The sequence below is a fragment of the Capronia coronata genome (assembly GCF_000585585.1).
Source record: "Capronia coronata CBS 617.96 chromosome Unknown acBCG-supercont1.3, whole genome shotgun sequence".
Taxonomy (NCBI): domain Eukaryota; kingdom Fungi; phylum Ascomycota; class Eurotiomycetes; order Chaetothyriales; family Herpotrichiellaceae; genus Capronia; species Capronia coronata.
The window spans coordinates 3,043,973-3,067,866 of NW_006912895.1; the positions used below are offsets into that span (position 1 = coordinate 3,043,973).

Sequence of the window (23,894 nt, forward strand, 5' to 3'; positions counted from 1 at the left end):
AGCCTGATCACCTGATTCAGCCTCGTCACGCTATCTACCCCTGCCAGTTCCTACTCTGTCGACTCACTCCACACTCTGCAGCTTGATGTATCTCAACAGAAGGGCAATTCCAATCACAGGTAGGACGCTGATCACCTCTCCCAGCGCAGCATATTGAGGTGGGAGCCTCCATTTGACGAACAGGCCCGCCGCAAGAAGAACGGCGAACAAGTTGTAGGTGAAGGACCAGCAGAAATTGAGGATGATCCTCCTCATGGCCGCCCTGGAGAGATCAATCAGGCTCAAAATTCCGGCCAGAGAAGGCCTCATGAGAACTGCATCTGCTGCACTTTGCGCGATTTCGCTGCCCTCATTGACATGTATGCCTATGTTAGCTTGAGCCAGTGCCGGTGCATCATTGGTGCCGTCGCCGCAAAACACGACCACGGCTTGCCTGTCTTTCATCATATCGCGGAGGTATTCCACCTTGTCCCGTGGAGCACATCGCGACCTGACGTGGGATTGCGGGATGTTCAACGTGGACGCCACTCTCTGAACAGCTCCATCATCGTCACCACTGACAACCGAGACTGAAATGTTGCGTCGTTGGAGCTCCTCGACGACCCTTCCACTGTCAGGTCGGATGGAGTCTTCCAACCCAAACACAGCACGAACTTGAGTATCGAGGACAACGCAGAGCACCGTAAGTCCCCTTGATGCAAAGTCTTGAACAGTAGGGTCATCTTCCAATCCAAGCCAGCGGCAGTTCCCTGCTGCTACCTTGCTGCCTTCAAAAACGCCTTGAACTCCTTTGCCAACCATGGTCCTCACCTCTCCCACTGGTGCCAGAAGGACACCCTGACCCTGCATGTATCGAGCCACTGCAGCAGAGACGGGATGCTTGACATCTGCAACCAGTCCCAAGATCATCGGCTTGATCAATCTCTCTTCCCCTGAGGGGAAGTCTTCAGCCACCACAGTGAGCACTCCTTGTGTGAGAGTGCCGGTCTTATCAAAGACGACATGACTTGTCTTTCTCGCCGTCTCGATGGTCTGGCCTGTCTTGAATATTATCCCGTATTTTGCAGCCACTCCACCGGCGATCACAATAACCATGGGTACACAGAGCCCGATGGCGCAAGGACAAGAGACTATAAGCACCGCGATAGCGTAGGTGATCGCACGTTCGGCTGCCTCGGAGGCAGAATAGCCTCGTCTTGCAATTCCATAACCCATCCAGCCCAAAAAGGTGATAATGGTGATGCACACAATCACTGGGACGAAGTACCCGGCGACACGGTCGGCTATCTCTTGTGATTTGGGCCTGCTCATTTTCGCTTCATCCACCATGTCTGCAATGGCGCTTATCGTGTTGTCACCAGGCAGACGGGTGAGGCGGATATGCAGCAGGCCTGAACCGTTCATCGACCCGGCAACGACACTAGAACCTGGTTTTCGGGTCACAGGTCGTGATTCACCAGTCACCATAGACTCATCGACCTCGGAAATACCTCGGATCACAGTACCATCAGTGACAATACGTGATTCGGGACTAACCTTGAACACATCGCCATATTGAAGCAGACGAGCGTCAATCTCCCTTTCGAGGAGTGACTCATTGTCCACCAGAAGAGCTGTTGGCGCCTGCAAGGTGCGCAAGGAAATTGACTCTGCAGCCCGTTGGCGAGCCCATGAACTGATAAATCGTCCAAGCATGATAAGGGTAACAATCAAGGTACTCGTCTCGAAAAAGTCTCCCGTGCTCAAAGGTTCTCCTTTCATTTGATAGGCGAATGCTATAACAGAAAAGAGGTAGGCTGCGCTCGTACTGAGGACTATCAGCAAATCCACTTCAACGAGTCGGGAGAAGACCAGGCTCTTGAAGGCGAGAGGGTAGAAGCGCCCAGCAATACCGACTTGGATTATTGTCGCCAAGGCCAAAGACACGGAGCCGTAAATGACTGGATGGTCTGGCAATGGTGCCCATGCCAGGACAAGCACGGGGATCGTGAGCAGGGCGGATATTAAGGTGATCCATCCATCTTCGCGGACCTGCTTGCTGCCTGTTTCCTTGGATTGCTCGGGCTTTACGGGAGCGAGTTGCAGAGGGACATCGAAGGCTGTGTCCACCAGAGTTCTAGCCCCGAGAACAGCCGGGTCGTACTCGATCTGCACAATGTCGTCCTTCATGCTCTTCACCTCTAGAATGCCAATCGGCCTGGCTTGCTGTGTCAGCGACTTGGACCCTTTTGGTTGGATGACTTCGATTTTCTGGCCTCTGCTGGTAATCTTCTCGCATCGGAATTTGGTGACCCTCCCAATGTATGCGACGACTTGGTCCACCGACATCCGATTCGTATCAAGATCGAATGCTGCTCGAGCAAGAATCAGGCTGATCTGCAGATGACGAACCTCTGGGAGGCTTGCAAGGGCTCTATGTAAGCCCATTTCACACCCTGCACAAGTCATACCACTGACACTGAGCACGACAGGCTCCAGATGGGCTTCTCCTTTCTCCAAGTCAGTCACATTGAGGGCAAAAGACTCTTTGCAATCTTTGTGATCATGGCTTGTATCGCATCGGGTTCCGCCAGTTTGAATGGTCGTGGTGCAACACGAAGGTACTTCGCACGAAGGTACTTCGGTTACTGTGACCTCACCGTTGTTGCATGCAAGCTTCCCACAACAGTCCGACTCACTGTCTGGTTCGCTACGTGCATGATGTCTCTCGTGGCCATGTCTCTCGTGGCCTCGAGCATGGGCGTCTGGAAGTAGCGGGGTTCGGCGTCTCTGCGGGCGACAGCATGAATCCAGGTTCTTTGCCTTCAAGATACGGCAAATGCATCTCAGGGCCCCTCCCACAGCGCTGTACCTCTCTCTTGCCGAGCTGATGTGCTTATCACAGGCTTGGGAGCGGTGTCTCCCACCTGGTCGATGCCCACATCCCTTCTCCGGTAGTTGTGGGTCGCAAGATCCGCCCCACAGCCCTCGATGGGAGTCCTGGGAGGTAGACGGCGGCGATTCTGGATCACTGTCGCCACATTCGGCAATGCATTCGATGACGGCCGCCCGATCGATACAAGATTCTGCTTGATGGTCAGTTTCGCTTACAGGCGACACAAATGGTGTAGTAACCGTGGCAGCCATCAGGTTCTCCTGGAAGACATTCCGTACAGTCGCTGTCTATGGCATCGGATACCTCCTTCTCAGGATTCACGGAGGAGTGGCAAGAGGGTTCGGGAATACTCTCTGCAGTATTCGGACAACAGTGGCATGATGGCTTCGTTGCCTTAGGGGCATCGCAACATGAGGAACCCATTGTAGGCAGCGCCGCTCTTCAGAGGAAATCAAGCTACGTAGGGGCTGATCCGTGCTGTGTCAATGACCGGTATCACTTGTGCAGGGAAAGAACAGATAAAGACGAAGAGAAGGATTGATAACAATTGTACCACCTGGCACAGAATATATACGTAGACAAGTAGTTGGCAAGGTTGGGTATCTACTACTCTATAGATAAATATAGATAAGGTACCGATAACAGCAGTGTAATGTCGGAAGGATATCGGGAGCTTAGTTCCTCCGGTTCCGGAGCCGCATGTTGCTGCCTGATAGTTCACCGCGTCTTCAAAGAATTCTCAAAACAACAGCTTCACAGACCGCATCGCAGAAGACACTCTTTTCGCACTTGACTTCACTTTGGACGCCAGGTCAGGGTCAGGGTCAGGTCGAGGCCGATTCAACCATTTCGCCGATGACGCACGCCCAGAGCACACACATACTCAACAGCACCCTCAGCTCGATGAAAATGGTGCTATGCTCACAGCAAGGGGAAAGCCCATAAAGCGAGTCTCTGCAGGCCAGAGAGACAAGACAGCGACCTTAAGAGATGCGCTAATACAACAGGTCTAGGATGTCCTCACTCCTGAAGCGGCCGTGACTCTCCTCCTCCTCGTCGATTCTTCCTGCTACCCTATGCTGCATTGAACGAACGTGCTGGACATGGATACCCCGGTTTTGCTCCAAGGCAGGTGATTAGAGCCTAAAATGGCCGGGTAAAATCCATGACTCTGATGAAGCCATCTGCCATCCTCCTCCGCAGTCTCTTCTCACCGCACCTGTCTCCAGCGCATCACACTGGCAGGCCAAGGCTACAAACATCAGGTGAGAGACAACCAGGTAGGGTCATTCACCCCACATGAAACCCGGACCATAGCATTCCCCATGGGCGCCATGTGTCATCGGCTTCCCACGGTCCTTTCCCCGCGCAAACGGTGTCCATACCGGCCCCGCGATTCGGCAGTGTTGTGCAGACCGTTGAAGGGCAGCAAGGGCTCTTCGCCGCGGTATACATTGTCTACTTTCTACTTCTTCGAGAATGACCTCATCAATGAGCCCCGCTTACCAAAGGGTATTATATGCTTCTGGATACCTTCCTCGACCAGAGTGCTTCCGCTGTATAGGCTCACAGGAGACATAGCCTTCGCGCATTGTCTCGGTTGTTTCACGAGCCCGAACCAGGTCTCCTTTCGCATCTTGTTGCGAGGTATCCGTTCTCTTCTGTCTTCTACCAGATCGTTTAGGAGTACACCAAGGCCGCTGTCGAAGATGGCGGCGATTAACGTGCTTCACGATGCCGAAGTCCTGGGCGACAAGGTTTCCGCCTCACACGAGGAGCGTATGCATTGGGGCGAATTGACCGAGGAGGAACAGGCAATTGAAAAGAAAGTGCGCTTGAAAGTCGACCTCCTGATCATGCCCATGGTCATTCTGGTCTACTTGATGAACTACATTGACCGGTAGGATTGGTCCTCGCTGATTTGCATGCTGAGGTCGATCGGGATACTAATCTTGACTCAGAAACAACTATGCGGCTGCCAGATTGCAGGGTCTAGAAGAAGACCTGGCATTGACGGGCGACCAGTATCAGGTCGGACTGAGCATTCTTTTTGTGGCATATGTAGGTCTGCCCTTTTTGGCCATGCCTCTACCATCTTTGTCTGTTCATGCTTTGCACGTTCTGCTCAAGACAAGGCACAAATACTAGCCAATACCGCCATTCACGCGGTGAAGCGAGCTCCCTGATCGTTTCCCAGGCTACTGAACACATGAACACCGACTGACCATCACTCTCGTGTCCATCAGGTTCTAATGCAAGTCCCTTCAAATCTCCTGCTCAACTACAGCGGCCGACCATCCTTGTATCTGGGCTTCTTCGTCGTCGCCTGGGGCCTTGTCTCTGCCCTGACCAGCCAAGTCACCAACTACGGACAGATCGTGGCATGCCGATTCCTTCTGGGACTTGTCGGTAAGTCTCGCCCTCGTGATAAGGAATCCGCCTATCCTCCATGAACCAGAACGCGTTCCCAGCTGCTCCTGTCCGCTGTCACTATCCTCGCCACTGCTCCCCTATCTCCACTTTATCCTTTCTCTTGTGTTTCACAGTGTGGTTTGCATTTCCATTCCTATCTAACGCCGACTATCCATCCAGAGGCCCCTTTCTTCGCCGGCGTACTGTTCTACCTCAGCAAATGGTACACCAAAGCCGAACTGTCGCTACGCATGGCGATATTCTACTCGGGCTCCCTGATCTCGGGCGCGTTCGGCAACCTCATCGCGGCGGGGATTCTATCCGGCCTGGCGGGCGCCCGAGGCATGGCCGCGTGGCAATGGCTGTATATCATTGAGGGGTCGATCACCGTATTCATCGGACTGGTGATCTGTGTCGTGCTCCCCGATTTCCCGGATACGTGGAAAGCACTGAGCCCCGAGATGAAGCGGGTGGCGAACCGACGACTGGCGATCGACGCGGCCGAGGCGGACGTCGACGAAGCCGGGGTCAGCAGCCAGATCCACGGCATGAAACTGGCCTTCCTCGACCCGAAGACGTATATCCTGGCCATCGCCTACCACGCCATCACAGGCGCCGCGGGCTTCCAGAACTTCTTCCCCACCCTGACCCAAACGCTGGGCTACTCACGCATCATTTCGCTGCTGCTGGTGGCACCGCCGTACATCTTCATCGTCTTCTGGTCCTTCGCGCACAGTTACCTGTCCGACAAGGTCGGCAATCGCTTCTGGTTCTTCGTGTATCCCGTGCCCGTGACGATCGTGGGCTTCGTCATCTTCATGACCACCGACTCCTTTGGCCCGCGCTATTTCAGCTTCTTCCTCATGAACTTCGTCTTCGCCATGAACGGCACCTGCTACGCCTGGATCAGCAATGCCATTCCGCGCCCGCCGGCCAAGCGCGCCGCCGCGCTGGCCTTCATCAACTCCGTCGGCAACGCCGCCAGTATCTGGACCCCTTTCACCTACTATACCGGCCAGGGCAAGCATTATCCTGTCGCCCTGGGCATCTGTATCGGCCTGCAGGCTCTGGCGGCGCTGATGGGCATTACGCTAAGACTCTACCTCACGCGCCAGAACAAGCGGCTTGCCCGACTCGAAGACGAGAATGTCCAGCTCTCTCAGCGGGAACTCGCCAAGCTGCAGAAGACGGCGGATATCGAGGGTACTGACATTGCTGCCGCCCGCAGGATGCAGAAGGGTTACCGATTCATGATATGAACGGGTTTGTGGCGGGCAAGGTCTAACGAGCGTCCTTGGGAGACATAGTCTTGGAGACTTGGTTCAGGCTCCTACGGTGTAGACTGGCATCCCATATGTGATCGAAGTGTTGAACACTGATGTTATTGATTCTCATCTGGTTCTTCGGCTACAGAACTCCTTGATGAGAAGCAGTTTCATGTCCCTGCGGCATGGATGGGCAATGAGTAGCCGCAGGCTTTTGCAGTCTTTGTGACCGCCTAGCTCGAACTGATCCACGCTCGATCGTTGAAAGACTCGCAGTAAAACAACATCTTACAGAAAAACAAGACCCTCCTAGCTCCGTCAGTGCATGTCCCACCATTTCCCTTTGCAAAGGTATGTTAAGCCGCCCACTCTTCCGGGATGACTGGTCTGCCAAGCTCCATGCACCTGCACTCGCCATGATTGTGTTAATACTCCCCACCCAGCGCCATGCCGTGATTCATACAATTCGAAAACGTGACAGGGGAAGGAAAAGAAAGAGCTCTGGCCACCGAAGAAACATCCATGCCGACAAGTGTTGTCGAGCCATGAGGTCAAAAAGCAAGGTTTCTGCCCCGAATCAAAGTGCTACACATTCAACCGGAATGTCAAGCAGCATCGTCGTCTTCACGGTCCCGCTTGGTTCCGCGCTGATCCTTCGGGTCCGCCTGATCGATCATGTGTAGGAGGTCGACGAGATGGTCTCGCAAGGTCCGCACCTCGGACGCCATGCGGAACAAGGGCCGTCTGAAAGCGCGGAAGAGCTTCTGGTTCAGTCGCACGCCGTCCTTCTCGAATGGAGCCCCGTGGCGATTTGCAAAGCGTGCCAAGTTTCGCATGATCAAAACACACAACCACGCAACACCTGTGGGATAGCCATGCTCGTCAACGTCCGTCTGGTACATGGTATGTACGCTCATGGCTTGGTCCGGCTGTTGGGGGTCAGCTGCCAGCGCGTTGATCAGCTTGGCCATGGCTTCCGGTGTCGAGGGGATATGTGTCAAGATGTGCGAGCAAAACTCACGGAGCGTCGGCACCGGACTGCGTCTGCTGCATCGCGTCCAACGACACTTGAAGTTAGACGACGGTGTGGGCGGACAGAAGAAGCCACCCTTGGGATTTTTCGGCAGTCTGAGATGATCTGACATGATGTGAATCCACAATCTCTCCCGAGTCGACTGCCACGTGCCGCATACATGTTGCCCAGGGCTTCGACCGGTCTGACCCGTCTGTCCGGCCGATTGCACGACCCACTGACATTGGAACAGCGGCCGGCCATGTAGGTCTAGCAGCACACGGCGAGGTCTGATTCCTTTGATGATGAAGCGGGGTGAAGGACCGTTGATGACCTGAGCCTGTGCGCTTGAAAAGGTGTTCGAAACATTCTTAATGAAATCGGCGGCGTGCACAGGATTGTTCAGACTGAATTTCGACGAATACGCGTGCCAAATGGCGACTTGGGTGATGTCATCCCCGGGAGCTTCTTCGAAGCAGCAGCGCAGCCATCTCGAAGAACGATCAGGCTCGATGAATTGCAACAGATGAGCGTGCAGCTCTTGTGGAATGTTTGGGATTGGAATGTCACGGGTGTTCGTCTTCGGAGAGGCCGGGACCGACGCGACAAGAGCGGGCGCTTCGTGAGCTTGCGCATAATAAGCTCGACAAAGGTTGAGCAAACGCGATATGAAGTGCTTGATGGTCTGGATGTCATCCGACAATACCATGGCAGTGTTCTCCGGCACCGCAGTCAGTTCGTAAAGAAAGGTTAGGGTCTGTTCGAGAATTTCGTTGTCCAAAACCGAGAGGGTCAGTGCCAGCAATCTCTTGATTGTGGCCAAAGGTACCTGTGTCATTTGGTGAGGTTCAGCCGTCGCCATTCCGAATCGATTCAGCGAACGGATTGCTGTGAGAAATATTGCCCGGTCTTCTGAGTCGAGAAGAGGGAGAAGAGCACGGTACACTGGATTTTCTGGAACCAATGGCCAATATTTGGTGACATGTTCAGCGAGCTCGAGTGTTGAGACCCGGAACTCGGTGAGCTGGGGCCGATCTGGGACAGACAACGCGACGGCGAGAAATTCCTTGAATAAGGCCAGTTGAGACAGAAAGACGGCATTGTCCTCGAGCATAACCATATTGCGAAGTACCAATATGGCCTCGTTCAATCTCTCAAGTTGGTCAGCCTTTTCGACGTCGTCCAGATCGTTGCCCCCGTTGTCCCCGGCCGGTGTCATCACCTCGCTGATGCGCGCAGTCAGATCTGAAGTTCCGAAAGCTCCATTGAGGGTAGCCAGAGGAAATCTTCCATCGTCTTTGTTGTAGGTAACCACCCATTTGACACCACAGACGAGCTTGCTGATTTCCAAAGCCTTCTCGATCAAGCCTTCGGCGGTGTATGGGTATTCTTCGAACTTCCACTTTAAACCGCGTTCATTCGACATCTTTACCATGTGAAACAGGGCCCATCGCTGCAGTTCCGGGTCGCCGGTTCGCAAAGCATGAAGACACCGATCGTAGATCTCGGCACCTTTCTGGATGGCAATTGGTATGACCGACTTCAGGTATTGCTGAGGTTCTGGTGCAGCTCGAGGCTTGGCCACAGCTTGGGCTTGCGCCTTGCGGACATGGTAGCTGGGATCATTGCCCGGTGTCTGGATTGGACGAAGGGTTAAAGCGACGGATGGGCGAGGTTCGTATTTCTCAAACCAATCGAAGGCTGAGTGGCGAGGGTCGGTGGAATTGCTGGTGTATGTCTGCTGGGCAACTATTGGAGCTGCTGGAGAATCTGTGGCACGAACTGATCGTGGGCGTGTCGGTTGAGTGTCGGGCTGGAACATCTGAGTTCGTTTGGGATCTTGTCTAAGTTGACCTGTTGTAACGCGTTAGCAGTCTTGACCATGGGAATTGAACTCCTGCGCTGTTGTCGTTGACGCGACATCATCTACAGTCCTCACAACCTTGTGCGCGACTGACATAAAGAGTGAAGAATAAACATACGTGCTGGATATCGGCCTGCGCTTTCTGGTTCTTCGGTTTCAGTCTTTGTGCGCTTAGGCGTTGTGTGGGCCTCCTCCTCTACTGGCGACTCCGGTCTGTCGGTCATCGTGGATTCAACTGCGTGAGAGTTGGGAATAGGGTAGTTTTCGAGGGTTCGTGTCCGGAGATAACCCCCCTTTGCGCTGAGGTCTTCAAGGATTTCTTTCGGTGGTGGTACTTCGCCCCAGTACGTGGCAATTTCGTAGGCACTGTAGAAGAGATGTCGCGTTAGTGAGGTGAGTGCGCAAGATACTACCTCACACTGTTGTGAGGGCAAGACACGGTGACTTACGCAAGGTTCTTGTAATAAACGGTTTTCAGTTGAAATGTCATCACCGCCTCGTGCGCTTTGCCTATGCCAAATTCCCTAATTATTGTCCTCCAGGCCATGCGTTCAGCCGACAGTGCATCATAGCCGCCTCTTGCCATGACCAGTTTGTACAATTTGTGCAAGGAGATGGGACGTCCGCTGACTTTGCCCTCACGGTCGAATGAGGTCCTATTGAGCCGGATTATCAGCAGCTGTGTTTTCGCCTAGAGCTTTCTGACTGGGGAGTATACCCTCGCTTCTTGTGAAAGGCAGCGACGTCCTTAAGGAACTCCTCCTCATCTTCTATGATCGTCTGTAGCGGCGGTGTCATGGTTGCGACGATGAAATTGGGTTGGATCTTTCACCAGCCAGGGGGGTTCGTGTATTGTTACCGATCTAAATCATTTCGTGACTGTGCGGTAAAGACCGTCGAGGTTGGTGTGAGGACAGATTCACGCGTTCGTGAATACTTGCAGACGCGTTGAGTGCTGGGGAGGGCAATGGACAGAGATGTGGTCACTGAGACTTGTCGTGATGGAGGGCGCCGTGAATATTAGGTGTTGATTGACAGGTCTCCGCACAATTTTGCAGGCCAGGCCGAGTCAAGTTGACGCCTTCAGCACGATCTTTTCGAGTCAAAGCTGAGTGAAGCTGGAAAGCGGGCGCAGGCGGAGATTCCTTTCCGGCTGCGCTGCGCTAAACTCCACACGCAGATCTGCTAGGTATGAACTCATACTCCTACTACTATATCCCTACCAACCTACGTCCTACTACTAAATCTCTTCCTCTTTCACAATATCACGATCCTACCTAATCTACAACACATCTACCACTTCCTACCTATACTACACCTCTTGCCATCATTCTATGCTCAGCAACAGCTATCCTCATACCTCAACTTGCAGCAGATGGATTTCTCTTCATGAACTAGCTATCCTTGCCTTGTGGTGCCAGCGCTGCTCTTCTGCTCTTTAGACTAACCATGCCTTCGCAAGGATCTCAGCAGCTCTCTTCCTCTCCCTTGTGTCTTTCCTTGCTCAAATTCTCTTATGCCACCGTCTCTAACGAGAGCATTGCTCCGATCCCCTGGATCCACCTCTCTAGCAAGAACAGTCTCTTTGCCGTGTTCGAAACAAGCCCGGTTCAACTGGAAGATGGCCGTGTCGAGGAGAGACAAAGGTTCAAGGTCCTGCGGGATCCTGAAGTAATGGTATATCGAGAGGACATCTTGTTTGGCTTCTCCTGTTGTGTTCGGGACTCATGCATCCACAGGAAGAATTGGATCTCAATGCCCTCTCCGCCGGAGCGCATCGTGCAATGGCCCAGGCACCAAACATCATGTCTCCTCAGATCCCGGATGTCACTGTCATTGTCAAGGTGCCAATAATTGCCATCAAATATCCCATGCCGAATGGACAGGTGATGGATGCCGAATCCAAAGCCTTCTCTGCTCACACTGCTCCAGATTCGCCGATTCCAGATCCGCTTTACTACAAATGAAGACTACTACGAAGCCATGAAGATGCTATCTCGTGCCAATGTCCCTACAGTCGAAGCAGGCTCATTCCCACTTCCAAAACCTCAGCCAGCGCCGCGACAAGCCACTTCGCATTTTTTAACACCAAGTGATTCCGCGTCACAGATTGGCCTGCCAACCGAAGGGACAACCTCATACAGAACCGGCCCAACAGATCAAGCGGCCTCGTCGCTGTCCAAATATTCCGGCCCTTTATTTCATCCACAACCAGCTCCGGTGGTTCAATCTGTGATGCCGCCTCCAAGTTACGTCCCTATGACAACGGATCGTGATCAAGATCGCCAACCAGTGCGACTGTCCAACATCGGACAATGGCCGAATGGACAACTTCCCAACAATCAGACCGCAAGCTCACGATCGAATATCTCGTTGAGTACCGCGACTACTCTGGTTATGCCGGCCAATCAATCTGATGGCCTTCGCATGGCTCCTAGCCGCGGTAACGTGGCCACCTCCGTACAGACAGGTCGCTCCGCAAGGGAGGTGGACCCTCTCCAAATTCCACAATCAGTGACAACGCAGTTGGTAGATGAACAGGTGAGGCTGGGGCTCCCTCCAAAACGAGAACTGCCATTCCAGAAAGTTGTAAAGCATGCCGTCCACGAACAACGGCCGCAGACGGAGATCGATAAGGAGCGAGGACTGGATAATGATGATTCCCAGTCTGTGACTTCGACCGTGGCAAAGGGGAAACGCAAACGGGGCGTCCCGCAGAAGTCCACGAAGACCCCAGGAGCTAAAAAGCCTCGAGCTACAACAACGCGGAAGAAAGCTGGCGCGAATTCAGCGAAGAACGACACGCCTGTCCCTACTGTTGAGGAACTGCTTCAGCAACAGGGCGACCATATGCGCCGACGCACTGGACCAGAGCAGAAGAATTCTTCGGTTGAAGTCAAACAATCTCGAACCCATGGCGACGCCGCCCAGTCAATGGAAATACCCGACTCGACCGACTGTTCGACTGGCCCACGAGTTGGCGGCGATATTGCCGACGCCAGTCCGTCCCTTGGAGGTGGCTGCATCACCCGACGCATAACGAGGTCCGCGTCCAAATCCCTCGCTTGCGTCCCTGTCGAACAGGCGCGGGAGGAGAGGACAGTAGAAATCGTGGATCAGGGGCTTCCATGCACACCCGCTGACCAGGTTGTCGTACCACTGACTCCAGACTCGCCGGCCACAGATACAAACAAGTCGTCAATGGCAGCACCCGCACTGCGCTGCCGAGAAACCGCGTCGAATCCAACCAGATTTACTCGAAGCCATCAAACCACCTTGGACTTAACCGAACCTGAACATATTCACCCAACCGGATCCTTTACATGTGCGGATCCACCACCAGTGCAACCATCAGCAGATTCGCCACAGCCTAACCTAGAAGACCTCAATTACGCCCAAGCCTGTCTGGAAGCGGACACTGAGTTCGCGCAGGGCGAGCAAAGGCTCCAGGCATGGACCGCGCTGCCCTCTGCCACGCGAGTGCCGGCGCTACGATCGTACTTCTGCCGGCTTATCATGGACCCCGGCTTTCCTGTTCTATGCAAGACCCTCAGTTCCTTCTGGGAGAGGGAGATCTTGGAGCGTCGCATTGAAGAAATCTCGGGACACGCAGATGTCGCGAGAGGCGAAGAGAGCGAAACTGGTGTGTAGGATCGATGACTTGGGGTGAGTGGAGCTGGCTGGGCTGCGCAAAAGGAAGATGAAGACCATTCGAGGGCTCGGAAACAAGATGAAATGAAAAGCAAGCTGGCATAGACGGCACAGCATGTGTGTCGGAGCCCATCGAAGGAAGCAATGGGGGCATAGGGCCTTTTTTCTGCAGCAGGGCGTGACTATGTTTCGAGTATGCTAGCAATTGTAGAAGTACGTATTGTAGTGGTACCAGTATTCGAGGGCTGTAGATTCCTCGACGAGCAATGCGTTTATCAATGACCTTCATACTGTGCCTGTAATATCACTGCTGTGGTTTGGATTTGACCTTCTGCGCAGACATCAGCGTAAGATCAAACTTTACAATCAGTGGAGCGCAAGTTCTTCACCCTCAATAGTGTAATTGTAGTTCTTAAGCTCGTTGTCTTTCAACACGGAGTAGTTCAATTCAACAGTACTGCTATCTATCCACCCCAGCTAGGAGCTGGGCTTGCTCACTATGTGCGGTACCAATCTGCACCAATGCTCATACCAATATTGTCATCCCCATTGGCCGTATAACTATGCAGTTGCTCAGACTCCTGATCGAGGTCCAAGCGTGGTGCAAACGCTCAATGCTGTGTCGCATAAGGGACGCCAATAAGCATGCCAAAGAGAAGTGCTTCCAATATGTTGATGCGAGTCGCCTTGCAAGTCTGTGTCCATAACCATGAGGGCCCTGGCCCGTCCAATTTCCGACCATTTGGAGTATACCTTCTCGATTCACAAAACTTTTCTGAAGCAAAGTATTGTACAATCAAGGTCACACAGTCAAGAAGTGGAAACAGCACCAAAAAACACCGTTAGCTGATTAAGAGTTGCGCTTTCTTTGGCAAAGAAAGCTTGCTGAAGCGAGAGATCAACAATTGTGATGTCTAATTCGTCGTGGAACGCATATGTTGGCCTTGCATGTGGCGTAGCGTCGTCAACCACGTCGGCAAGAAGAAGCTGAAGTAATGAGAAAGAAAAAGTATGTGTTGGCCCAGAACTCAAGGCCTCAGCCTGAGAGCTGAACCCTTTGTGAGCATTGCCTCCTGGTCTCAATAAGGAGTCGCCGCCAAACCTAAGCCGGTTATGGCCTGGCAGAAAATCGTGTTGGAAGAAAGAAGAGCACAGGTATCGCTCGAGGGATCCAGAACGCCAGGGATCGCTATGATGACCGCCGACAGCACCGACTGAAACAGTGAAAAAAGCCGCCCGTCCAAACGCCGGGCTATAATGAAGTCGTGCGCAGAAAGCCGCTAATATGAAAGCATCCGGTGATTTCGACCCCTGAGAACATCGACTCCTGGTCGTGGTCCGGCAACGGGGGTATATTCGACACCCATGTCCAGATCCATATCGCCGTCAAGACGACTTCGTCCCATTGCCGTGGGACTAGAATCAATCGAGGGAGAGTGTTGACCAAAGGCGAAAGTTTGAGCTCTAATAAGTTTGGATCGTTGTTTGACTTTTCCGAGGCCTCGCTCACAATCGAGGACATGCTCTTTTGCATGCATCTCAACATAGTTCTGGGGGTAACACCGGGACCGATAATCCTTGAAAAAGGTGCTATACCCACCATCCAAGATATAAACTTCGGGATACGTCAAAGCAGGATAACGATCAGCATTGGTAGCACGATCTTTGTTGCGGATGAACTTGGCCATAAGAGGGGCGCGATGAGCAGAATACTCGCAGTGGAAGATGAGGAGTGCCTTGGAGGTCGGTTCGACGTCGAAAAGTTGTGATGATAGCTGCTCCTTGTCGTTGAAGTTGATGGCCCCATCGATATGCCCGCCACTATACTCATATTCGAACCTGCAGTCGATGATGACCCGTTTTTCGTACATATGATTGTAGCGACCGTCAAGAACCTCGACCATGGTCTCCTTTGTTATCCGTGGCAAGGCGCCAATCTCACTCGGGGTAAAATGAGGCAGTTGGGGCACGTGAGGTGCTTCAACGTCCATTATAGAAGGAAGCAACGGCGGCGGGGGGCTGAGGCGTCCCTTCTCCTGTTTCATCACGTCTTCGGGATGCTCAAACATGCTGAGAGATCGGCGAAATTGCTTCCGAGGTCTCACCAAAGGATTAGAGCCTTTCCTCGTGTGCCCCCCAATAGGGGATCCGTTGCGTGACGAGTGGCCGCTGGCACATAGGCCCTGCCGAGAGCGTGGAAGAGCGAATGCGGCAGCTCCGAACCGCGGATGATGTTTCTCCGGCGGAGGCGAATCCGCGAATATTTCCGACAACGACAATGACGACGAGGTGGTTGGTTTGTTTGGGTGATTCCCGAACTTGAAAGGTGGAAGCTGGCTCTCCAGTGAAGGTCTCTGCGGCACGTCTCCAGTACTGAAGCCCTTAGCTCGGCATAATGAAGGTCGGAGAGGCCCCGGTTTTCGCCGTTCCTGGGGGACGTTGAGGTGCATAGTGTCTGTAGGACTGTCTGAGGCGGGTGGAGATGGTACGGGCAGCAAGGGCGATTCGGATGGTGTAGATTCGGGAGTGGGCGAATGCAGCTGTACTTCCACTACTGTAGAGAAGGGAGCCTTGTGTGGCAGTGGAGAGAGGTCGATGTCCATGGAGTCATGGACCCCAGGAGAGGACGACGGTATAGGAGGCGTGGTGAGGTGTCCTTGGATACTCGGTCAGTCCGACTAACATTCTCCATTCTTCAATACTCCTTACTCTGGCCATCCTGAGTTGCAAACATGCTGTTGGGAAAGAGCGCCCGCCGAGGCGTAGGTACTTGCGGACTAGTCTGACGTTAGAATACTGTAACATTGCTCCATGGTGAGTGGTACTCGCCTCTGATCAATATGAAAGTTTTGAGAAAGATCGGCTGCCAGACTTGCGGTAGGCGAAGACCCTCGAACGGGCTTGAGGCTGAAGTAGTCTGACTGCGGCTTCTGCATTGATCTCTTCATGGATAGATCCCTGAAGTTGAAGTTGCTTGTGGCATAAGGTCTGGGGCCTGCGAAAGAGCCAAACGATGTCGGAGCATCTCCTCTGAAGCCGCAATGGCCTATGAACGCAGGCGGCTGCATGGCCGCCAACGGTGATGAGGCCTCGATCATGATGCCAAGGGCTTCTTATTTAAAAGGTCCCTCTCTTCTCTTCACCCTGGACGAAATCTCCCGGTCCAGGACTGAGGGAGGCAGATTTGGATCTCGTCCGTAGAGGGCCGTCCCACCAACCCGTCCCGAGACGAATCTTTGAGATAGCCACAGCTGTTTGAGACCGGCAAAGGTTCCTGGGCTGGTCCGTGTCGAGGCAGGCTTCGAAGTGGTGGTCGAGGAGATCTTTCAAGCAACCATGATGCTCAGCATGGGATATAAGGACTGACTTGGTGGTGGTTCGTGCTGAGAGGGCAGTGAGGACGGCAGCAAGGGCGAGAGTCAATGCGAGCAGGACAGACCACCGGGGGGCAGTAGGCTTCTCCTCTTTGCTGATGGCAACAGGGTTGAGAAGGAGCCTTGACCTGCAGCTCTCGGTGGCTCGAGAAGAGAAGAGGAAGAGAGTTTAAAGCAGGGTGTGCAGAAGCAGTTGGGTGAAGGTTCCCTGTTGTTGCTGGGCAGCATTGGACTTGGAGGAGCGATGGAGACGGTCGAGTGCCTGAGGGACGCAATGCGGGCCTTCGCCTTGGAGACGCTGAATCCAGAAGAAAGGCTGACAGCTTTGGGAAAAGCCAACTCCACCAACGATGGCCCTGACACATGCATTGACAGCCGATGGAAGGCTTGCCTCTCTGTACGTACACATCTTAGGTACCTCGTGATGCAGTGTGCTGTAGTAGTTCGATACGACCAGTTCCGGTAGATTCTTGTTCCAGGACCTGGTAACCAAATGTCATGGTGTCGGGGGTTGCCTCCTAGGAGAAAGGCTGAAAGACACCCACAGGCATGCCCCCCGGGTAAATCTGGGTACCTAGATGGATTAGCTCCAGGTACCGCGAGGCTAGCCGTGCTCTGTACCAGGGCCTAAGCCCTCACCCGCCATCATTCTTAGGAGAATTGTGGGTGATCCGGGACCATTCTTTAACTAGAACTCTCCCCCCACTTCAGCCTCCAGCTGTCTGCGCTGCCAGTCCAGAAACACCGGCAACCAACCCCAGTGCGAAGACCAACTTTCGCTGGCCAGGTTTCGTTTCATGCAACCGCCTAGTTCAGACCTTCCCGCTCCGTCAGGCGTGCCATGGTTTAGAAAAACTGGTATGCTTGTACATTTTTTTCTCACCGGGGCCGGTCCTTACCCGGTATTTCTGTCCAGTACCTGTTGCGGCTTTCCTCTCTACTCGGTCCTTTCGACCTTCCTTTGCCTCGTCGATCGATTAGGTTATGCGGCGCTTCCCACCGTCCAGCAGCACCCGGCCCTTCGCCTCTTGTCAATTTCATCTTGAGTGGATCAATCGATCGTCTGCTCAGCTGCTCAGCTGCTCAGCGCCCGAACCCGTTGCCTCAAGCTTAGGCAGGCTAAAGCGCCTTCAGCTCAGCCTTCACACCTGTCAAAGCCCCGTTCCTGACCGCGGCCGACAGGGTATGGCCGTCATGACGCGAGGTTGCCCTGTGCGATAACCGACCTTGACCTACCTATCACGATGCTCAACCGCCCATCGAAGCGTTCGTTGTCCCATTCGATCGCTTCCTCCGATGTCATTGTGCAGACGTCAAATGGACGCTCTGGCTGCCACGACAATATTAGTACAAGTGGTATTGCTTCCAGTGATGGGCGCGTGCGGAAATCACATCGGGCCATTATCTCAGCAAAAGAATGCCTTGCCCCGTGTCCCCAGCGCACAGAGCAGGATGGGATGCCTGTTAGTCTAGATCTCGCTGAGGAGACATTCTTGGGATTTCTGGCCATCGGTGACAGCCGCTTCAAATTCGAATTCACGCCGAAGAATTTCAGGTGGCATGTTGCACGAGAAGATGCAATCCAAGGTGACTACGCATGCACTATGGTGAGCCGCTACAGATGGTTGTACGGATACATCAAGCTATCAACCAGAAGAAGGACCTGCTCCGGATTGTTGATTGCGCCATTGATTCTACTCGCACTTCTTATCATCTTTGGACAACGCGAAGCTTGTCCAAATGAGCATGGCTTCAGGCCCTAGCCGCTTCATTCTCGGTTGTGGCTGTTGCACTGGTTGTTCCACGGAGGCTGCGTGTCCGACGCGTCCATATCCGTTATCTGAAAGTTCTCTATCCACACTGCATGCGCCTTTGGTCAACAATTTGCAATACTCTCGTCCCTTTTACTCGTTGAGCTCTTCCTTGTCGAACGCCAGGATATCGGCCTATAATTGATCACTCCTGCATACTGCATATGCTTCTAGGACCGGCAGGTCTCGATCAAGATCCAACAACCGGACGGCTTTCTATCGGCATCTTCTGTTTCACACTAGTCTTGATTGTTGTCGGAGCAGGCGTCGTGCTACTGCTCCCGCCTACCCCACGTTGGCAGTCCGGCGATGATCTGAACTGCCCAAGACATGAATGAAGTTGATAAGAAGCTGCTTTGAGTTCTCCCGAGTTGCCGACTAGAGGGTCAGCTCAATGCCCATCTACGTCATGCAATCAAGATACCTTTCTCGTTCCCTGCTTTTTGGTATCAACAACATGCGCTTTCGCCCACGTTGCAAAACGATACTTCGTGTGATCGAGATCACTTGGAGCAGAGACGAGGGCAGGGCAGTCGGGCTCGCCTAATGGTGGTGCATCCATGTGCTACTGAAGCTGTTGATGAGGGGCACAAACGCGTAACTACGACCTGTACTTTGATGATTCATCATGCTTACAGGCCGTTCTCCGCCTGCTGCGACACGGACACATTCCGGGGGAAGCTCCTTGGTGTCACTCTGAAGCTCTCTATCACGGGCTTGTGGTACATTATGTACCTGGTCGGTTCCGAGACGTCTCCTCATTTCTCAGGAGGAATCCATGTCGTAGTGGACTGTACCGGCTTAGACCGGCATATGTTGACCAGGATCAGAGCATCAAGCAACCTTGCTCAGAGTTGGAGTTCCAGTAGCATCTTTCTGCACCTTTTGATGGTGGCACGACAGCAGTCTCGGGCTCGTCGGATACCGGGAGCAGTGTTGATGCTGAGGTTGAAAACGCGTCTGCCAAGCCTGCAACATCAACAAACTTCAAGTCGAGTTTAAACACTGCAACGCGAAAGAGACGCGTCCAGAACACCCTCTCACGTGACTGAACACACCTTAATCAAACCACTTCAACTCTGGGAACTTTCTTCTCCTCTTCCAAGCCTTGCAGCGAGCCACTTTTGGCTCTGTCATCCTGCATCTGAAGACAAGAGTTTACGGTCTATTGGATAGTGGCGACAGCACGGCCCGACCTTCCATGGCTCGAGGACGAGGCTTAAGACAAGCCACCAAGCCAACCAAGCCATCAAATGTGTTGGCGGCAGTTATCCGGAGGGCCCAGATCACTACCCGAGCTCTGACAGCAAGCCATTGATGTCTGTTATTCGGACGAGACTCTGCAGCTTCAAGCTCTGATATTTCTTTCATCTGGTGAGTTTGGGCGGACAGACCACAGATCAAAAGGGCCAGAATTCGAGTTTTACGCGGTTCATGCTCGTACGTACTTGGTAAGCTCATTGCTTCTGCCAGCTGCGGCCAACGCGCCGGACTGGGTTAATCCATGCCCCCGACGATTACACCACCCCGTCGGCTTTTCTTCTGCTACTACGCGTCGGCATGTTTCCCGATTTTCTGGGCGTATGTCCAAATTGAACCCTGATACTCCTACACTTTTGTTGCTGCGGCATGATAACTATTATTAACAAGGTGTGTTTGATGGACTGCTGGCAGGCGTCAATCACGTCGATCCATGATCTCTTGTGCAAGGTACAATCGTCGATGATCGAGATCTGATTTTTCGACACGAGGTCATGTGTATCTCCTCTACAACCGTCCGATCTCGAGGATTGTCCTTTACCATGGCGCAAAGACGGACCACGTGGATGGGTTTGCACTCGCCAGTCTCCAAAGACGTTGTGCTGACCTGTGTCGCTGGGTATCATTATTGACGTTGTCCAATCTCGGCATGCAACGATGTTTTTGTCAGAGCTCCCTGGCCAACTTGAAGGGGGTATACGTACCTTGATTTGGGCATTATTGCTCTGACCTCATATCATCTGCGCTTCTTCCTGATCTCCGCCTCAAAGCAAGATCTGGACTTCTTTTCGATGTGGCATGGCGATCTGGACATGATCCAACAGCCTTGCATGCGTGTGCAGCGTTGAGATGAGATGACGCAACACTTGATTTCACCGGCCGGCAGACGTGTGATCGACCAACAACAGACAATGATACTGTCCGGCCTTGATGGTCGAAAAACCTTGTCCATAACACTGGATGAGATTAACTCGTTGAAGGCTTCTCTGTGATTCCCAGGGCCAGACAACGCGTATGTCACTCTGAAGACCTACCATCAAGATCTCCCCGGGCTTTGCAGGTCTTTCTCTGCATTGATGCTGCCTTCGCTCAATGTAAGTCGACCGCCGTTACGATACCGTGTATGAAGCGGGAGACAATAAGAGGCAGTCGGGGAGCAGCGTGAAAGAGGGGATCGATCGAGCAAAACTGGACTTGTCCTTGGAAGCTTGCTCTCAATCTTTGTCTCTCCAGCGGTGAGTTCAACGTCGAGACAGTCATCTTCTCTCGTCCCCAAGCCGTGAGTACTCTAAACCTGTCCAGACCTTCTTTTCTCCCTTTTTGTGTTCTGGCAGCGCTGTTACCAAACTACCTAGGTTCGTGAGTTGAGTACTACCACCAGGTAATGAATGCCCTCCGACTATCTGCGATGCTATTTCCTGCTCATTGCTTCCTTTGCCTTTCTTCTATGGTCCATAGAAGTCTGCCTTTGTTCCTCGACATTTAGCGAAACACTCTCCTCTGCTCTCCACCCTATCAAATTTTCCGCTGCTTGACCGTACAGAAACCTATCAGCTAAACCCACAATTTATTTCTGGTCCATCTAGTACAGGCACAATCATATCTATGCAGAGAATGGCGAGTAAGGGCAAGCTTAAACATGTTCAATACCGAGACTACGTGTAGCAGCTACCCACAGTCAAGCCGTGGAGACGAGAGTGTCAAAGACTGCTTCCTTCTGATAACCCCGACAGGCTCATCACAGAACATGAGATGTTGTTTTTGTTCTCGTTCTTGTTCTCGGCGCAAAGGTATACGATCTTTCAGCCGCTCAGCTCAACCGCCGGAGGTCATCTTCTCTTCTCGCTAATACATCCCCCTTTATCGAGTGGAACGCAGCTCTATCATCTCTACAAGCTCTCATTTCCCTCCACGAGCAAACATCATGACTCGTCCACTCGACACTCGACACTCTCCACGTCTACAATCCAGCGCGTTCCATACAGTCCGTCTACTTTCCAACCCATACCCGGTTTTCCTTGTCTCAAGCTCGTCCTGCTGCAGTAGTAGGAGCAGCAGTAGTTTTACCTCCACAGAAACAGCATCCCTTATATCAAGCTTCCAACTAAGAAAGGTGTCTCTTTTCTACTGGCTTTTCAAGACAGGCGCCCTGACGCAACGACCCGTCAACGAATCCCCAACTGACACGTGACAATCACCTTCAATCAGATTCGCGTCTCAATCAGAAATACCCCTCGAACAACCACCCCAGCTTCTCAAGCGCCTTCTCACTCCGCCCAGCCGTATACGTGCTGATGCCGAATTTCCTCGCTCCAGCGAGATGCGTGGCGCGGACCAGGTGGGCGTGTTCCTCCTTGGACAGTTCGTCCAGCACGGCGGCGATGAAGCGGCGCGCGTTGAGGGCGTTGGCACGCATGTGGCCCATTACCATTTCGACGGTGACGTCGCCGGAATCATGCCAGCACTGTAGCCATCCCAACAAAAGGGGGAATTAGTTAGTTTTGGAAACTGGACACCCGAAGGCGGGAGGGGGAGATTGGACAGAAGGAGTTTTCTGGGAGGGAGAGATGGACGGAGGTACGGGGAATTATTCCCGGGCAGAGGATAGGGACTGGATTGGGGATTTGTGCATTGAGGCCAAAATGGGGAGGAACCACGTACATCATAATCCGTACTCATCAGGATGACCTGGTAGGCGATCTCGGCTTCGGCAGCGAGTTTGGCTTCGGGCAAGGTCGACATGTTGATCACGGTGCCGCCCCAGCTGCGGTACATGCGTGACTCGGCGCGGGTGCTGAATTGTGGTCCTTCTGTTTGGGTTATGGATTGTTAGTTTTGGTTTCTCACGTTCTCGCTTGGTCGTAGTGTTGTTGTCCGCGCTAAACGCAGGCGAACTATGCGTAGAACAGTCGATCAGATGATATGAAGCCGGAACAGTTGATCCAGAGGGCGATCTAAAAAAGGGACAACCCGATGTGGGAGAGGAGAGGGCTGCTCAAGAGGGCCATCTGGTTCGACCGTCGACAACGTTCCAACCAGTCCGTACTCTCACGCAATGTACTCGGTAGAGAGTCTGACAGCTCGTCCCAAACAACCCAAATCGATGACACCAGAACAAAACCAGACCCGAAACCAGACCTGACCAAATAAAAAGACACAAAACGAAAAGCAACGAAAAGAAACCAAGAAAAGAAAAGAAAAACAAACAACGTACCCATAACAACCACAGTCCCCTTATCATGCAACACCACGCCCTCACCCTCCAAACTATGGCCACACTTCCTGACCACATCGCCGACCTTGCCATCAAACGGATCCGCAAAAGGGACATGCAGCACGAACCCGTCCTCGAAGAAGGTGTGCGGCCGAATCCCCTTTGTACGATCGATGCACTGGTCCGGGACGACGAAGTCGCGCGGCTTGACCTCCTCGGCCAACGAGCCGGCGGCACTGAAGGCGATGATGCAGCGCACGCCGATCTTGCGCAGGGCGGCGATGTTGGCCCGCACCGGGATCTCCGACGGCGTCAGTTCATGATGGGGGCCGTGGCGCGCGAGAAAGGCGATCGGGATGGCCTTGCCCGTGCTCGGACTCGGGTGTTCGAGGATGGTGATGGGCGAGCTGGGCAGGCCCCATGGCGTGGAGATGTGGAGGACCGCGGCTTTGCGGAAGTGTGGGAGGTGGTCGAGGCCGGTGCCGCCGATCACGCCGATGTGGATGGGGTCTGGGGAGGGGATGTTAGATGGAAAGATAGAAAGAAGCGCAAGAGAAAGAAGAAAGAAAGGAAAGCGAAAAGGAAAGAAAGAAAGAAAAATGGCAGAGTAGGATGTTTGGGAAGAAGAAGAGACAGACCTGGGTATGTGGTTGGGATGTCTTCGTCTTGGGGAGCCATCTTGAGATAATACCTAGTATCTCTCGTCTTGTATAGACCGGTTCTTGGCCTCGGTGGCAGTGTCGTGTCGAATCTGGAATGATTGATACTGCTGGAGATGGCGTTCTTTCTACCCTAAGGACCAGGCAATCGTGAGCAAGTCGTCGATTGAGAAGCAAGAAAGGCGGAGAGGGAGAATAAAAAAGAGAAGATTGGGTAGAAAAATCAGAATCGATAGATGAGGAGCCGGTGGTGTCTTCTCGCCTGGAAGGGATTGGAATACTTTCTATATTGCCAATCGTCCCCTCGTCTCGTGTCTCTCTATCTCTCTGTGCTCGTTACTGCGAAAAGAAGAATATAAATTAAATCTCGATGCAAGCTGGTCGTCAGCCTCGAGGAAGAGAAAGACTGATCACTCCATCCGGGCCCGGAACAATATAACGCCGAAAATGAGTGTCCAATTGCGCCATCATCAACTTCATCAAGATCATCAAGAACG

General features: G+C 53.1%; 7 protein-coding genes across 7 annotated transcripts; 3 read left to right on the top strand and 4 right to left on the bottom strand.

Annotated features, from left to right (window-relative positions):
• Window positions 1-63: 63 nt before the first annotated feature.
• On the bottom strand, window positions 64-2,448 carry A1O1_04403 (Cu2+-exporting ATPase; the record flags this gene model as incomplete). The annotated part of the gene is made up of 1 exon (XM_007725297.1): window positions 64-2,448. The coding sequence occupies one exon, from the start codon at window positions 2,446-2,448 to the stop codon at window positions 64-66; it is 2,385 nt and encodes a 794-aa protein (XP_007723487.1).
• Window positions 2,449-4,584: 2,136 nt separating this feature from the next.
• On the top strand, window positions 4,585-6,546 carry A1O1_04404 (uncharacterized protein; the record flags this gene model as incomplete). The annotated part of the gene is made up of 4 exons (XM_007725298.1): window positions 4,585-4,775; window positions 4,837-4,936; window positions 5,122-5,284; window positions 5,468-6,546. The coding sequence occupies 4 exons, from the start codon at window positions 4,585-4,587 to the stop codon at window positions 6,544-6,546; spliced, it is 1,533 nt and encodes a 510-aa protein (XP_007723488.1).
• Window positions 6,547-7,157: 611 nt separating this feature from the next.
• A1O1_04405 (uncharacterized protein) lies at window positions 7,158-10,226 on the bottom strand (the record flags this gene model as incomplete). The annotated part of the gene is made up of 4 exons (XM_007725299.1): window positions 7,158-9,418; window positions 9,547-9,794; window positions 9,878-10,084; window positions 10,147-10,226. 4 exons carry the CDS (start codon window positions 10,224-10,226, stop codon window positions 7,158-7,160), a joined length of 2,796 nt encoding a protein of 931 aa, XP_007723489.1.
• Window positions 10,227-10,877: 651 nt separating this feature from the next.
• Window positions 10,878-11,395, top strand: A1O1_04406 (uncharacterized protein; the record flags this gene model as incomplete). The annotated part of the gene is made up of 2 exons (XM_007725300.1): window positions 10,878-11,105; window positions 11,168-11,395. 2 exons carry the CDS (start codon window positions 10,878-10,880, stop codon window positions 11,393-11,395), a joined length of 456 nt encoding a protein of 151 aa, XP_007723490.1.
• A 16-nt stretch (window positions 11,396-11,411) lies between these two features.
• Window positions 11,412-13,079, top strand: A1O1_04407 (uncharacterized protein; the record flags this gene model as incomplete). Its single annotated transcript, XM_007725301.1, has 1 exon — window positions 11,412-13,079. The coding sequence occupies one exon, from the start codon at window positions 11,412-11,414 to the stop codon at window positions 13,077-13,079; it is 1,668 nt and encodes a 555-aa protein (XP_007723491.1).
• A 1,280-nt stretch (window positions 13,080-14,359) lies between these two features.
• A1O1_04408 (uncharacterized protein) lies at window positions 14,360-16,177 on the bottom strand (the record flags this gene model as incomplete). The annotated part of the gene is made up of 3 exons (XM_007725302.1): window positions 14,360-15,735; window positions 15,789-15,861; window positions 15,905-16,177. 3 exons carry the CDS (start codon window positions 16,175-16,177, stop codon window positions 14,360-14,362), a joined length of 1,722 nt encoding a protein of 573 aa, XP_007723492.1.
• Window positions 16,178-21,745: 5,568 nt separating this feature from the next.
• On the bottom strand, window positions 21,746-23,416 carry A1O1_04409 (5'-methylthioadenosine phosphorylase; the record flags this gene model as incomplete). The annotated part of the gene is made up of 4 exons (XM_007725303.1): window positions 21,746-21,988; window positions 22,186-22,334; window positions 22,739-23,248; window positions 23,377-23,416. 4 exons carry the CDS (start codon window positions 23,414-23,416, stop codon window positions 21,746-21,748), a joined length of 942 nt encoding a protein of 313 aa, XP_007723493.1.
• Between the last annotated feature and the right edge of the window lie 478 nt (window positions 23,417-23,894).